The sequence below is a fragment of the Dermacentor silvarum genome, chromosome 2, assembly GCF_013339745.2.
Source record: "Dermacentor silvarum isolate Dsil-2018 chromosome 2, BIME_Dsil_1.4, whole genome shotgun sequence".
In the NCBI taxonomy this organism is placed as follows: domain Eukaryota; kingdom Metazoa; phylum Arthropoda; class Arachnida; order Ixodida; family Ixodidae; genus Dermacentor; species Dermacentor silvarum.
In genome coordinates, this window is record NC_051155.1 from 230553115 (window position 1) to 230569326 (window position 16212).

General features: G+C 46.0%; 1 protein-coding gene across 1 annotated transcript in view; it reads left to right on the forward strand.

Moving 5' to 3' along the window:
• LOC119442838 (integrator complex subunit 3-like) overlaps nt 1–16212 on the forward strand; it is a 48501-nt gene that overhangs the window by 2881 nt on the left and 29408 nt on the right. Inside the window, exons 5-14 of the mRNA XM_037707877.1 lie at nt 1287–1371; nt 2165–2231; nt 2563–2704; nt 5220–5349; nt 5822–5967; nt 7258–7489; nt 10788–10867; nt 11263–11354; nt 11446–11540; nt 12035–12157. Of these exons, the coding sequence (XP_037563805.1) occupies nt 1287–1371; nt 2165–2231; nt 2563–2704; nt 5220–5349; nt 5822–5967; nt 7258–7489; nt 10788–10867; nt 11263–11354; nt 11446–11540; nt 12035–12157 (1192 nt within the window). The remainder of the gene's footprint in view (nt 1–1286; nt 1372–2164; nt 2232–2562; nt 2705–5219; nt 5350–5821; nt 5968–7257; nt 7490–10787; nt 10868–11262; nt 11355–11445; nt 11541–12034; nt 12158–16212) is intronic.

Consider the following 16212-nt stretch of genomic DNA (forward strand, 5'->3'; position numbering starts at 1 on the left):
ATGTATGGCCTGTGAGTTAAGCATGCTCTGCACTTTTGTCGATAGTAGGTTGTGACTAGAAAACCTTTTTCATGTATATATTGGGGACACATTGTGCTCTGGTGTGTGTGATAGTGTGAGATAGAAGGAGAGTGACACGTATTATAATAAACCAATAGTAGCTATTACTAAATGTCATATATTAATTTTGTATAGAGCTAGCCAGTCGTGTGACAGCCTGTTCTTATCGATCACTGCACGTAGACTTGGTCTCGTAACCACATTTCTGTCCCAAAGTTCTACTGCTCTAGGCTCACTGAACTTTTAAAGGCCACTTTGAACATAACCTGAGATGTGGCGTATTCCGACACGTTTTGCACTTGAGAGTATAAATTTCTTGCGTGCCATAAAGCTTTCGCAGGGCCATGATCATCTGTCAGGCTGACGGTAGAACATGGAAAGAAACATGGAAATATTGACAGGCTTTGATTCTTCATTTAAAAAGCATTAATCAAAAAGTGTCTCTATTATTTTTGTGTTATGGTTAGATAATTAATTCCGAAAGTCAATGTGAATATTGTAATTTTGACCTTGTCAAACAAACAAAGGGACAACTTGGACCATAGCACAAAAATCAGTAGATTGTGCACAAGATGTGTTAGAGAGACTAGTCTAAAGTTTTATTCATGACACCCCAACCTGCATTATACAACAACTTGGGTCACTGAGTATGTGAACATTTGTGGCCAATCCCCCAGAATGTGTTTGTGCCACTGGGTAAGTGCCTGAACAGGCAAGCAGAACAAGATGCAAGAAGTGGGACTAGAGCGTTCCTTGAGGGAGGAGCGTTCAGCTGCATGAAAGAAAGGGCAAGTGAAGGCATTTCAGTAGCAATCAAAGAAAGGTTCTCTTATCACTGATTCATACATCTATGCATGAGATCAGCCGATTTCGTTTACAAATCAGTTAACAAACTTCTTCGATTTTGTGTTGTTCATGCGTGAATCATCACTTTCAGATTTAACCTGTCGCTGATTGCATCTGTCGGTGGCGATGTCATTACAGGGTGACTTGACATCCACAAGATTTCTATGCGCTAGCTGGTGTGCGTAAAGCTTAACAGTGCCACAAGTGTATGAAGGGCCTCCCATTATGCCTCCCAGTCAGAATTGGCCTCAGAAAGCAGTTATTGTAAACTTCACTTGGCTAACCTTTTGTTTCTTAACCAATGCTCATGTTCATCTACTCATTTGTTCTGCATGCTCTGTGTGAAGTTTAACTGGCATTCTTTCTTTCTTTTTCATCAGCTAATATGGCTAATAAAGGAGCTCATCAAGAATTCAGTGCCTGGAGTCGACAATCTTTGTCAAAGTCTTCTCAGGCAGATCGCAGGTACACTCTCCCATCCTCTGACATATGAAGCATTTACCAACCTGTTGTTCTTATCAGCACATAGTGTGTGTCTGTCGGCATTGCAGCTGCTTACAGCTTAAAGAAACTTCTGTAACCATTGATTAGCAGCGGCCGTATTCTTGGTCAGTCACTTTCATGCAAATCACTTTCGGTGCACATTCATTGGGCACCCAGCAGACAGGTGCCCGTCACTCCTATGAGACATTGCATTGGGCAATACTTCTCACAAAAGTAAAAGTATCCCCCAAATTTAATGACCTAGCGTACAGCCCCAGTACTCTTGTATCTGGTGCTGTCGACTACATTTGTGAAATTTCACAGAAGGGTTAAATGAAGGTGAGAAATAGATAGGGGCCTTCTTTCTTCCAGTGTGGACCATGGCGCTTGATGCCTCAATTCTGTTTAGTCGCAGGCTACATCAGGGGAATGAATCGTGTTGTTTTATTGTTGGACAGCTGCAGCTATAAGCAAGTTGGTGTTTCTTGAAATGACTGGGACATGTGCTCTTTCTGTTTGTAGATCCTTGAACATAGGTGTAGCGCTGGGTGTGCCTCAAAACAATAAATTTGCTAGTCTGAATGGAACTCCAGCCAGTACCTTAGTGTTCACACCATCGACTTTATAATCATAGTGCTCACATCAGCTCATTTATGTCCATTGTAATTTTGTAATTCAGAGCCATTCTACAAATGCTAATGTATTTTTTTAAAGACATTTTCTTGCATGGTTATGATGTATGTTCCCCCTCCACCTACTTTTTTTTTCTTCGCAGGTGGCGACGTAACGCCGAAAAACATATGGCTTGCAGAAGCAATGCTCGACATCTTCATCGAAAACAGGTGAGGCAACCTGACGCTCATTCGAGGCTCATCAATGCTAAAGTCACTGTACTCTGAACACACTTTTTGGTGCCATTTTTCATCGAAATGTTTCTCTGCAAGAAACAGTCATTTACTACTTTGATATATGTGCAAATAAATGTATGCACATGAATTGAGTTTAGTTAGCCACCGCCTATTTATGACTGTCTTGCTTTATGAGCCCCCCTTTTTACCAAGGGCTTGCAAAAGTGCCTCCGTGGTTGTATAAGCAAGAAGTAGTCAATGGCATTGCTGTCTGTCATGCCTGAACATGCATTAACGTGTGTTGCGCTTACTTCTTGTGTTACAGTGCGTGGCTAGCCTCCCTGCCCGTGCTGATTGCAACGGCTGTATACACATACTTGCGGCTCATCGTGGACCATGGAAACTTGCCATTTCTTACACTGCGGCAACGAGAAGTGGATTTTTGCATTTCCATGCTGCGAGAAAAGGTGAGCTCACTTTGGGTCTGCTATGCTGCACACCAAAGCTATTTTGTTTCTTCATTCTCATGCACTTGCTTTATTGTTTTCACTCTTTGTGGCCACGAGCATTTACCCACTTTACAACTGTTCGAGTCAAAAACTATTTCGCGCACTTTGGACGCTGTGCAGAAAGAGCACAAGCGTGAACAATCGCATATTAAGTGATTTATTTCAGAAAACGTTCTTTATTCCTTATGCTCTCGTACAGTGTGCCGTCTCCAACCAGTATCACATAGTAAGCGATCACCACAGAAACTGTTTCTGCGTCCTCATCATCACCTTTTTCGGTGCTCTCATCTGAAGGGGGAATGTACTCCTCCTCTGCACTAAAAGTATCTTTCGATTCGATAAATTATCGCGAGTTCTTTCCACAAAACATACACTGGAAAAAAAGTTGAAGTTTCGCCCGAAAGGCGAAGCATCGATTGTGATAGCAAATTAGTAGAGAGCTATACGAAGAAAGGATAGTAGTTTAGTGGGCCGTATAAAGTTGTAAGCGTTCACTTACTAACTAAATAGACAAGTACGGTGACACGCGCGCAGCTAAACATGAACACATCTCGCTTGATGACCGTGGAAAGTCGCTGTAATAACGCTGGAGTGAGAAATCGCGCCAGCAGCAGCGGGCAAATTGACCTTCGCGCTGTCTCTCATGTCGCTTTAACGCGAACTAAACGTCGAAAGCACAGCGCATACGAAGCTACCGGCACTCGGCGAATGCACTTTGTCCCCATCGCAGATCGCTTTGAAGATGAGGCCCGCGCAGGCAGGCTCTTCACCCACGTCGCAGATCGCTTTCAAGATACGGGCGCACTGGCCGCGCTGTGAGTAGCAGCCGACGGAGCATAACGCACCCCCCCCCCCCCCTCCCTCTCCGTCGCCTCGCACCCGTGCTTCGCGCACGAAAGACAGCGCGCTTCTGGCCTGCCTTCCTCCCTCGCGTGCACTACATAGACCCGCGATTTCCGGCTCACCCTCGTACGTTTTCACTCACACACACAGCGTACAGCGCGCGGCGATCATTTTATTGCCGTTGGACTTTATACGGAACCTCACAGCGACGACAATGGTTGTGGCAGAAATGCGCTTGGAGTGTCCATATAATTGCTATCGCAATAATAACGTTGCTTTGCTGAGAATGTTGCTCAGTGCTTCACGCCACGAAAAGCATTCAAGTGTTCCGCTAAAGGAAGTGTCGCCCTCACATGCGGACGCTGCAAAGTGCAATTATTAGTAGTTAAAAAAGTAATTACTTTGTAGACCGCTTATAACGTAAGTCGCGGGAGTTGTAAAAATCCGTGTTATAAGCGGTACCGCGTTATAACCAAAGCATGCTGTTTTCGGCTTTTGCTTATGCCAAATGGGCAAACCCACCTTTCAAACACAATTTATTACATATTTCACCCACACACACACATGCAACACAATCGGAACATAGCACAGAAACCATGTTCTCCTGACAAGTGTGGCATCAGCGGAAGAACGCTGTTATTTTTGTCTGGAGACTGGTCTCCACGCGCACGCCCACGCTCCCACTCCTGAAAAAAAAAAGAAAAAAAAAAGGGAGTGCGCTACCGTTCTACTCGGTCATCGAGTGCGATCTATTCATGTTTGCTTGTGCGCGCTGACACCATGCTTGTTAATTCAGTTAGTAAGCGGATGTGTCCAAGTTTATGCAGGCGATAAAACTACTATCCTTACTCCGTATACTCTACTAGTAAATTTGCTATCGCAATTGATGCTTTGCCTTTCGGGGGAAACTGCGACTTTTGTTTCACTTTTCGCCACCGGTCACCGCCCGCGCTCTTCGCGTTTGCGCGCCTGGCAACCATGCGGCCGTGCGGGCCGTGCTCAACGCCTCCTAGAAAAGGCCGTGCTCTGTGCACCGATTTCATGGTCGTGCGCTTAAAAGTGCCGCGCTATAATCGGTATTCTGCTTCGTGCGCCTACGCAATAAACGGTCCCTCTATACATTGAGTTCTATGGGAGATATATCGGTGGTCGAAAAAACCCACGCTATAACTGGTCCCGCGCTAAAAGCGGTTACGTTATAAGTGGTCTGCACTGTATATCAGTAAGTGCCGCAACAAACACGAAGCAAAAACCAGCACACACAAGCGTGCATGTCAGGCGCTTCTTATCATCTGACCGGAACCGATATTTTCGCATGTTTGGTTGGTCCCAACACATTACTACAAAGAGTTAGTGACTTCTGGTGTAAACAATGCGGTGAACACACATTAGACATTTTTTAAACAAGCCGCATTAGTAGTTTTCTAGGTTTTCTTTATTAAAATGTTCTCTTTATTTTGTTAATCTTGGAAGGCTATTATGTGGCAGAAACATTGTACACTGAAATACATTATACTCTTGTCTACGCCAAAGTTTTCTTTACCTCACCATAACTTTCAAGTTGTTTTAGCTTTCAATCCCAAAGCTGAAATTTTGAGTGAGTAGCTGTCGTGCGCATTGTTCTGTGCAGTTTACAGAGTGCGCCATGATCGGGCGGGACCTGATCCGGTTACTCCAGAATGTGGCCCGGATACCCGAGTTTGAGAAGTTGTGGCGGGACCTACTTTTCAACCCAGCTTCACTTTCACCAACGTTAACAGGTGCCTCATCTTTTCCATGTTTTGTGTGTTAAAAGCTTTACGCTATATATAGCTGTGTACTGTGTTTCAGAGAGCAAAATGAGACAAAGTTTCAGTTGAAGTCTGCAGTAGAGCCTAAGATGTGTTGTTGTCAGGAGATTCAAAATCACCTCTGTTCTATTCATATCCAGCTTTTGTTTCGAAAATTGGGCTGTGCAGTGCTGAAGCACTAGGGTTTCTCGGCACTCTAATTTGCTGCCCGCTTTTGTATCGGTGATAGGTAACCTGAGTCTAACTCGGCCTTTATTGAATGAAACACTTCAAATTTCGTGTTAAAAGCTCTTTCATTTTTAAGAAGCTCGAGCACACATTAGTTATTGTGCTTGGGTGCTAAAAAAGTAAGTATAGGTAGCACCGTTAGAAGTACGGACCCGCAACAGTGCTTACGTATGTAATCAGCGCTCCTGAGCTGGCTGCTGTACTTTGATTGCAGGAGTTCAACAGCTGCTCACACAGAGGACATCGCGGAGGTTTCTTCAGTGCCGGTTAACACCAGATATGGAGCGCAAGATTACGTTTCTTACATCACAGGTCAAGTTTGGGAACCAAAAGCGTTACCAAGAATGGTTTCAGAAGCAGGTAAGCAATAGAACTCTTATGCTTTGTGACTTTCTAGAGGACACCAGAGACTCTGGACGAGCATTTTTGGCAGCCTGTTGCATCAGGTTGGCTACTACCAGCACCAACAATCTCACCTTTTTTATCCAGGAGATGTCGGGAAAATGCAACAAGTAATGAAAAAGAAGTTTATATGTGCAGTGTAAACACATAGAAAAACAGCAATATGGATCAGAGGACAAATGCATGTTTATAATCTGGGCAATAATGATATTTATAATAGCAATGATAGTAGCCTTTTATTTTTATTTGTGTCATACTGTAATATGTAATGACACCAGGGGCAAACAGTAAAAGTTGTCATTATTAACAGCTCGTTTAGAGCCACAAACCACAATGTGTTGTAAACATAGCATCAATCAGCTGCGTGTCCTCCTGCAAAAAATACATTATAGAAACATTGCGAACCTGCGAGTAGCCTAGTACCCTGACACGTATTCAAGAAGCTTGCGTACCGTAACTTCTCACGATAAGTGTGGCACATATGTATATATATATATATATACTGTATATATTTCTTTTTCAGTGTGTCTGCTTTAAAAAATGAGCATGCTAGCATTTGCAGTAACCTGGGAAGCATTTGCTTTAGGCCTTGGTCACTCTCTCAATCGTCACTACTGGCATGTAACCTACCGTATAGACTCGTGTAAGGGCCATACCTATTGTAAGGGCCGCACCCCCAACTTGGCAGCCCAAAATTTGGAAAAAATTTTCCAATGGAGAAGCAATTGCGTTTGGTGCCCCAATGCCATGAGCCCACATGCCGCTCTAGATGCGCATGCTGCTACTAGATGGCGAGAGCTGGGGTGTGCACAAGTCACTGGCTGCGCCGGCACCATTTGGACCAAAAGGTGCGGTCCCGAGTAAGGGCCGCACCTCATCAAAATTGTGAAAAAAGAAAAATACGGTAATGGCTGCAGCAGCTAGAGTCTCATTCATTGCACTGTTGCACGCGGAAGTTGAAGTTGTTTACAAGCATGAATCCGAAATTTGTTGGCACTTCGTGGTGACAGCACAGTGTTCTTGGGTACTTGGGCAAAGGAAATTTTGGTGTGTTCAATGCCAATTGTGGAAAAGCTTTTTACAGCCTAAAACTGCCGACGAAGCACAGAGGAAAGAAGGTAGAAGAAGACGCCAGGTGTAGGCTATGACACACAGCTGTCATTCCTTTCGCTGTGCTCTGCCATTTGTCTTGCCTTCGGTTGGTGTTGGGACAGGTGTTCTCACCATTTCATGGTTTGTCGCACGCAGTACCTGAGCACACCCGAGAGCCAGTCACTTCGCTGCGACCTCATTCGCTTCATCTGTGGCGTTATTCATCCATCAAACGAGCTGCTCTGCTCGGACATCATCCCCCGGTGGGCCGTGATTGGCTGGCTGCTCACAACGTGCACCTCCAACGTGGCTGCTTCCAATGCCAAGCTGGCTCTGTTCTACGACTGGCTCTTCTTCTCTCCTGACAGGGACAACATCATGAACATAGGTGAGGAAACACTATCTTGCATGATGAGGCCATGTTCTTTCGCAGTCTCCCAGTTGCAGCAAGAGCACCCTTCATGACAAGCCTGTGGCGTACACATAGTGCATGTGGACAGAGTTGTGTGGTTGCAGAGAAGCAGTCCGACATTGATCGCGACTTCCATCGATTTGGTATTTCTTCAAACTCTGTGCAGTCATCCAACAGGCTTAATGTAGCCTTTCATTTGTACACTTGAATGCACGCCAAATGGCTGTGGCCCTCCACATGTTCATGTTCTTGAAAAAACTTGCTTAGTATTAAAGAGGTCCTGAACCACCCCTCGGGCTTGGTGAAAAAGCAGAGTCAGCAGATAGCATATGCTGCTGTAAACATCTCAGCCAAGCTTTGCTGTCATGCATGCCACATGTAGCTTGCAAGTGGAGTGGAAAGTCACTTTTTTCTCAAGCACTCTCTTTTCAACAGAAGCTTCTCACTCTTTTCGGGGTTGCCATATTTCGTCATAGCGATTCCGATAGGCCATATTGGCCAATAGCTGATATCAATCAAGGGTGTTTGGATCAGTGCACTTCATACTGTCACTGTGTACATTTATTGACACAGTTTAATAAACAGGATGAAGTATGGGAAAAGTTCTGTTTTGAATTTCGATAAGAATTGCATACTTCTGGAAGTACGAGTGTAGAACTATCGCTGACGCTCAGCCGTGCCTGCCTGTGTAGAAATGAAACCTTGCCCACACTATTTATCAGTGTCATAGCCGTCAGCTATCACTAATTTCTATTAGTTTTCAACACTCCTCTAGCCTCGAACCACGTAAAACTTGAGGCCAGACCAGGAGTACACTCGATAGCGCGCACTCACTCCTTGAAGCTTTGGCAGGCTTCGCTTCATGTTGAGCTACTACGCACAATGCGCAACTTGAATGTGGTTTCTATCCGTCAGTCAAGCTGGTGCAGGACAAAACTGGTCTGCACAACGTAGCATGGCCAAACCGGACCACATGAGCACAAGCACTCACTTCAGCCCTGTCGTGCACATAGTTAGCCACCACAGTCTCATGTAGCAGCGTCTGTAGCGTAACGTAGGTACCGCGGGGTAGCGCGACGAGCTCGCTGAAGACAACAGCGTGTTCTGATTATCTGTAGGTGGCATGACTTAAGACCAACAGGTCGTATGCTTCCCGAGTTGCACAACCCTCGAGTTACGTCCCCATCATGGTCGAAGCTCGTTATGATAGGAATCCTTTCAACACAATCCTGGACTGCGGCATCCATCGCTTAGCCCATGTGCATGCTGAGGGCACACTCGCATGAGTGAACATGAAGATATACTTTGTTCGACCCTCGAAAATTATGTGATTGTCGTAGAGATAAGTTCAAAAGGAAATGTTCTACTCATGCCACTTGGTGTGAGAATAGCCACGCGTAGCTATCTAGTACAGTGTAGCACAGCAAAGGGATGAGACACTGTGAACTTAACCGTAAGCTGAGGGATAACCTCCAAGTTTGGCGTACCATAGGCGGCAAAATCGGGAGTAGTGGCGTTTATGTGAACATACAAAATCAAATTTGAACTGTGTGCCATATTGATAGTCAGCAGGTGGAGTGTTGTGGGCACCACCCGCTCTGCCGTACCTCAGCAGTACAAGGCATAGAAGGAGCGGGAGCACCACGAAAAGGATCAAAGGCAATCTTTAATTGCCAATAACTCTGCTTCTGCTGAATGTAGTGAAGTCCTTCTTGCTACAATATATTTCTGAAATACCGTATTTACTCGATTACTAAGCACCCCCTTTTTTTCATGATCGCGATGCCCAAAGTGAGGGGGGGTGCTTAGATTCGAAAAATCTCCATGACGCTCGGCTCCGAGACGCGTGGCGCCCGAGCGTCACGAGTCCGCGCGCCTCTGTAGTCCGACTGTGCGGCGAGATCGTGCTGCGGACGCCGTGCCACCTCGGGACTCCGACGACTCCAGGCTACGCGCGGCGCGCGAGCGTCACAAGTCCGCGTGGCTCACGGGCGTCACAAGTCCGTGCGCCTCTGCAGTCCGACTGTGTGGCGAGATCGCACTGCGGACGTCATTCCACCTCGGGACTTTGATGGCTCCGGCTGTGCAGCGAGATCGCGCGCTTGGTGGCCTTGGCTACGCGCTCTTCTTAACAAATAGGGGGGTGCTTAGATTCGCATGCAAACTTTTTTTCCAATTTTTTTGCGAAAATAGAGGGGGGGTGCTTAGAATCGCAAAAATACGGTAGTGTAGTTTAAAGTCAAATGCACTTTTCAACGTTATTAAAAAGTGGTTCAGGACCCCTTTAATATTCCACAAACTGTGTAAGACACTTATGCTGAAAGCAGTGACAAATAAGCATTAGTAATTTGTCCTCAAAAAGAAATGACCGAAGTAAAAGCTGATTTTAGTGTTTGTAATTAGTTTAATTATGAATAATAATATTTCTTTTTTGCAAACATGGTGATAACTCCAAATTGCAAGAGCAAACTTGAAACCAACGAAACACTCGAGACACTGCCATGTTGTTGCAATAGTTACGCAAGACGACAACGCTAAATCCAAAAGGCGGCATGCATAGGTAACCCCTGAAACTCCCATGTGCTTTGCACATGTCTGCACTATACTAAAGCATATGCAAGGTTAATATGCAAGCGTTTTGTGTATGTACTGCAACAACTGTCATGAGAGCCAAACACGGATCATTATCAGAGGCATCAAAGTTTCTGGCAAGCTCTGACAAAACAAGCTATTTTGCCTACACAAAGTTCCACTCCTCAGTGCATTGGTGCTTTATCTCTTCAGCAGATAACTGCATGCAGCAGAAAAATACTCTTAGCTTCAACATCTCAACTTCAGCATTACATGAATTTTGACTTGTTCTCTTATTTTTCTCTTATGGGGCAAGCTTAGCATCTCTGCTCTTCAATTTATTCTCTGAGAAATTCATCATGTAAAAACAATTAAATGCACAACTCTTAATGCCTAATGGTGCATGTAAGTTTTCTGACAAACCCAGGACACATGTGCTGAAGAGAAGCAGTGTGCCATGTATTACAGAACAGACTTGCTGTTGATTAGGTTACATTTTACTTGATATAGTAATACTATAGAAAATGCTGGAAACTGCATTTCTGCTTGCAATTTCCTGGCATTTAATGCATGTTGTCAGTACAGTGAGAATGTACTAGTTGTCGTCACATGTAACAAACAACAATGTTTAGCTCTCAATGAACCAAAATTATGAGAGGCGGCATTGAGCAAGCTTTTTTTTTTTATTTATCCATCTTTACAGAGCCCGCCATTCTGGTCATGTACCATTCTATGCGTCCCCACCCAGCCATTACAGCCACACTATTAGATTTTCTATGCAGGGTAAGTCTATGCTTCTTTTTTTTTTCCTGGTGTTTCAAGGCAGATCAGTAGTACAGTTAATTCATCTTTTTATTATGGTTGAGAAAGGAGCTGAAAAAAGAAGCAGAAGTCTTGAAAAGAAGCGGACAACATAAGTGCTGCTTGCATTGTCTGCCTTGCAATGTCTGCTTCTTTTCTTAGTCCTAATCCGTTGCACTGTTGTCTTTTTTTCACCCTCCAATCACATTGAAAGCTCAATGCGAAATCATTAAATTTTGAAAAAAAAAGTAGCAGTCGTAAAAGTTCTCGTAACTCTAATGTCTCTGCTTACTATATTACACCCATTTTTGGCATGCCTTTTGATAATGTGTGGTTCCATGCACTTATGCGCTCTTATGTAAGGTGATTTTTTACAGATTATGCCGAACTTCTGCAAGAGCTTAGCAGCCCAGGTGAAACAGGGCATTTATACATCACTGCGACAAATCTTGGAAAAACGGGTTCTCGCGTAAGTCAGTTTTCTCTGTGTAGAACCGACATTCGTTTTTCAATGCCGAATATTGACATCAGCTGCTCACATGCATGATGTCATATTGCAGGTCATTGTCTCCTCTGTTTGACAACCCTAAGCTTGACAAGGAGCTTCGAACAATGATCAGGGAGCAGTTCACAGAGTTTTGTTCTCCAGTTGAAGGTGAGTGATTTTGTAAATAACCTTTTTCTGCAGAATAAGATTGTGTCATTCTTAACCACAAATACATCAAAAAGCCCCTGCATGATGGCGAAGGTAATGGGGGACTAAACCTCAGAAGGGGGCTTCCGGATTCGTGACAGTAACTATGACAGCTGACGTATATTATTACATGCAGCGTAGAGTGATCTGAGAGAGCTTGCGCATTTTTTGTTTCTTCAAATTCATCACTGTTGTGCTGCGACACTTGGTTTTAATTCTGCAGGAAGCAAAGCTTAGATCTGATACCAACAGATATTTAGTGCGCATAGATACATCTTGCCTTGTTATGCCGAGGTAAAATAATTACTTACAATGCTTCACTAACAATGCTAGGCATTTGAAACCTTTTCATGGACTCCCATCTGATAAAACAAACCTTAGCTTGTGCATGATTTGGCTTGTGGATACAGCTGGTTGTTGAATTGACTCATCCATTGATCCTCCCTTGTATTCAGGAAAAGTGGAAGAAACAGTGCCCATGCCTCCAGGAGCGATGATCTTGGATGGCAACCACAACTCTGTAATGAACTGTGAGAATGAAGCTCAGTTTAGTGAAGATGAAGATGACATTCCACTTGGTGAGTATGAATGTTTGGTCCACAGAGTAAGATAGGCAGGTGTGCTGACTTGCCAGATAAGATAGTCAAACTAATGTCCAGGCAATTCAAGCTTCATAGAGCAATGCACGGGTAGCATTGAAACTTAGCATAGTACACCCAAGCAAAATGCATGCGGCACTACACCTCTGCCGCAATGCTGACAACACTGCGAGTTCCCGGCATAGTAGTTCTGGCATACTTGGGTGGCGCACTTCAATTATTTGCTTTTTACTTGACCTCCGGCTATGTCTGTTGCGGTCAGCTCCCAGACTCAGTAAACAATGTGAAGTTTCCCGGTAGGAACCCACATACGCTATATGGCCCCCGTCCATGGTTGTTACACATTCGCCCGTTTACTTGGCACACTCCTAAATTGTGCTCCCTTTCGAAGCCAGGACGGGTTACATGCTGCAAGCCGTGCCAGCACGGACACCTGGCCTTGCACTGGAGACGAGAGGCAGAGACTGCGTGTGGAAAGGACAACAGAGCACCCAGAGGAATGTGACAAAAAATGTTCAATCGCCCTCAGAAAACTGAGCAGGGCTAACCTTTTCATGCTGTTGTAGAAAAAGCGTTTACGCTTTGTGAGGAGAGAGTGGCAGCGTAAGCGGACCGAGAGCTATAGGTGAAGCAAAGCAAGGTGCGGTTCTCGTAGGGCCGCGCAAATGCAGTTAACTGTAGTTGCCAGGCGAAGAACCAGGTGGCACGAGTGCGGCGGTGACAGAAGAAGGAAGACACAGGTGGTGCAAAGTACGTGTGGTGTGCACGGATGGACAGCATGTGGACAGCATGGGGGAAGAGTCGCAGAATGCGATAATAAAGGGAATGTTTGCGACGAACATGTCAGCCTGTTGTCATTCATATCAAAGTGGGGGCTCGTCCATGATCAACATGGAGCTGGAGGCGGTGAACGTGCCCGAAGAGTTGCTGCAGCATCTGCTGGAGCAGACCATTGGCTCCGCCATGCAACCTGAGCACATCGCGGCAGCAATTCGACAAAGACTGATGGCGGCAGAGACAGTGCCGGCAGGTTGTGTGACAGCAGCGGCAGCGGTTCAACCGTCAGGCGACGCCGCTCCTTTGGAGGTCAGCTCCCAAAATACAATGGATTCAACAACATCCAGTCCCCCGAGAAGTTTTTGGACTGGCTGGAGACGTTTGGTCACCGGTGTCGCCGCCGACAAAAGGCTTACCCACATTGTGCCCGCTGCTCAGAAGGGCAGCGCGAAGTTGTGGTGGGGCTTCGTGACCGTGTTTGCATCGTGGGAGGAATTTACTGCAGCCTTCATTGCAGAATTCTCTTCTATAGACTCGAAGCACTGCTTGGAAGAAGAACTTAAGCTCCGCACGTAGCACCCACAAGAAAATTTAAAAGAATTTATTTACACGATTGCGGCCTATTATGATTGGACGAGTGGTAAAGTTTTGGAATCGGTAAAGGTTGGCCGCATGCTGCGGAAATGCACTCGCAACTCCAAGACTTGGTACAAGGCAAACAGTTTGAAAATCTCGCAGAGTTGGCTAAGCAGTTGACGGCCTCATGGAGCGTGCTTGGAGGCAGTTGCAGTCCAAGCCGCCACCGCCTCCAACAGACCAAGTGGTGGGGGACTTTACCTTCCAGTTGGCTGTGAACGTGACTGGCCTGCCCGGAACACAACCCAAAGTGTTGATGGCTGCGGCTGTCGCGCTGTTTGCAGCATCCTACTGGCCGTTGCAACCCACGGCAACACAGCCATCCTGCCATCCAGACCAGCTGCGTGGACTGACCGCTCGTGCTATAAGGCCACATCTTGCAGTGCTGTCACAGGGATACCAACAGTGCGACTCCGGGGGATTTATGTGCCATTGCTGTAGGGGGTGTAGGTCACCTAGCTGCACCTAGCATAGCTACGGAACATCGTTGAACTATTGCCCACACAGACCTAGGTCAACTAGTGTAGTTACCCTACTATGGGACATCGTCTAACTATTGCCCACGCAGACCAGTTGGGGCTCTACCATGAACTACAGCTTCTCTCTTCTCGTACTACTTCACGTTTTGAAGGGGGGAGGGGGGGAGTTATGAGGAGAGAGTGGCAACAGAAGCAAACCGAAAGCTCTAGATGAGGCGAGGCAAGGTGCAGTGCAGTTCTCGAAGGCCGCGTGTGTGGTTGACTAGTTCCCAGGAGAAGGACCAGGTGGCACGAGTGCGGCGGCGACAGAGGAAACAATACACGGGTGGCGCAAAGTGCATGTGTTGCATGTCTGCACGAATGGACAGCATGTGGACAGTGTGAGGGAAGAGTCGCAGAGTGTGGTGGGAATGTTTGTGATGAACGTGTCGGCCTGTCGTCTTCCATAACAGTTTAATTAAATCAGTTCGTTACTACTACTCAGCAGACCCTGTTTTATTTGCCTTCACCATTCACATCATAAACACTTGGTGCCGAAACCCGGGACTTTCCTTCCCTGGACTTCTTATTGTGCAACAAAATGTGAATGACTCCATGCCATGAAAGCCTCGGGAAGTGAATCGATTTCAGCGAGCTCAACGACATAATGGAATGTTGAACCATGGAATGTCTCAAGAAGTAAAAGGTCCTATATGCTTAAGTAATGCAACTCGGCAACAAAGATGGGGAATTGGCAAGGATCACTAGAAGTCGACAAAGCGACGATTCCATATGCTTGACTGACAAACTGGCAAATAAAACGGAGTGTCACCAACAACGAAATTGAGCCACTGGTACTGGAAGAAGATGGAAATGTGCGAGTGAAAGTGTGCCGGGGACGCGCGCCTTCACGGAGAACGAACGCACAGCAGAGAGCAAACACGACTTCTGTCGCGCGAAAGGCCGTGGGGGTATGGGAGGGAGGGGGGGGGGGGGGCGATGCTGGGCTGCGGCACCAAATGCGTATCTTGCAACCGGGCGCAAGGGTCACTGGCGACGCAATCTCCCACGCGAAAGGAGTAAAGCGGGAAGGCAGGGAGGGGGAGGAGGGCGGCTTCTACTCTGCCAACAAATGCATTCTTGTACTTGCGCCTGTGCCGGCTGTCGGTGTTGTCGCGTGCACCATATCTTGAAAGCAATCTCCACACGGCTCTGACCTTTGTATGCACTGTGCTTACGCCGCTCAGTTTCCGTTGAAGCGATAGACCACACGAACCTTCGCTCGCTGCGGCGGCCGCGCTTCCCCAGGCCCGTGTTTTGACAGTGGTTGTCTGTGGTCATCGAGTCTATTCATGTTTGCTTGTGCACGTTAACACCACGCTTGTTAATTCAGTTAGTAAGCGAATGTGTCAAGTTTATGCAGCCGATAAAACTACTATCCCTACTCCTTATAGCTCTACTAATTTGCTTTTGCAATTGATGCTTTGCCTTTCGGGCAAAACTGCAACATTTTTTAAAATTATTACTTTGTCTGCTTCATGCGAAGATCGTGGGTACTTGGACATTACCCTTTCAACGTTCGTAAATTTAAACGGATGCAAAACTCCCAGCCACACGCTTTGATTCTCAGATACGTGTGGCTGCTTGGTCTACATGTTTTGCATACGTGCATTGCTTGAAAATCGTTGTTTTGGTTATAGTGCGGTACTGCTTATAGTGCAGATATTCACAACTCCGGCGACTTACGTTATAAGTGGTCTAAACTGTACATTTGTTAATTTTGAAGCAATCTAAAATACAGTAGAACCTCGTCCGTACGTCTTGGAAGGAAACGGAGAAAAAATTTACCAACCGAAAAAAACGTATGATCCGAAGTGACCCCAAAATTCGACAGACTCGACTATAGTTGACATCTATGTAATATGAAGCACTGAACGAATTGTACCGCACGAGGCACAAGACACGTTTCGAGCTGGTGGGGCTTTGGCGGCTCGAGACACATTTTGATGTTTTCCTATTGCGTAGTGTTAGTATAAGACGGCAACGGGAAACCGAAACGAAATCGAGCTGGTGGGCCACGTCGGATGCTGCCGAAGTGAAACGTGACGCTCACAGCAGGAGAACGGCGCCGCATTTGGATTATCGCTCACTAAAAGCGTGCAG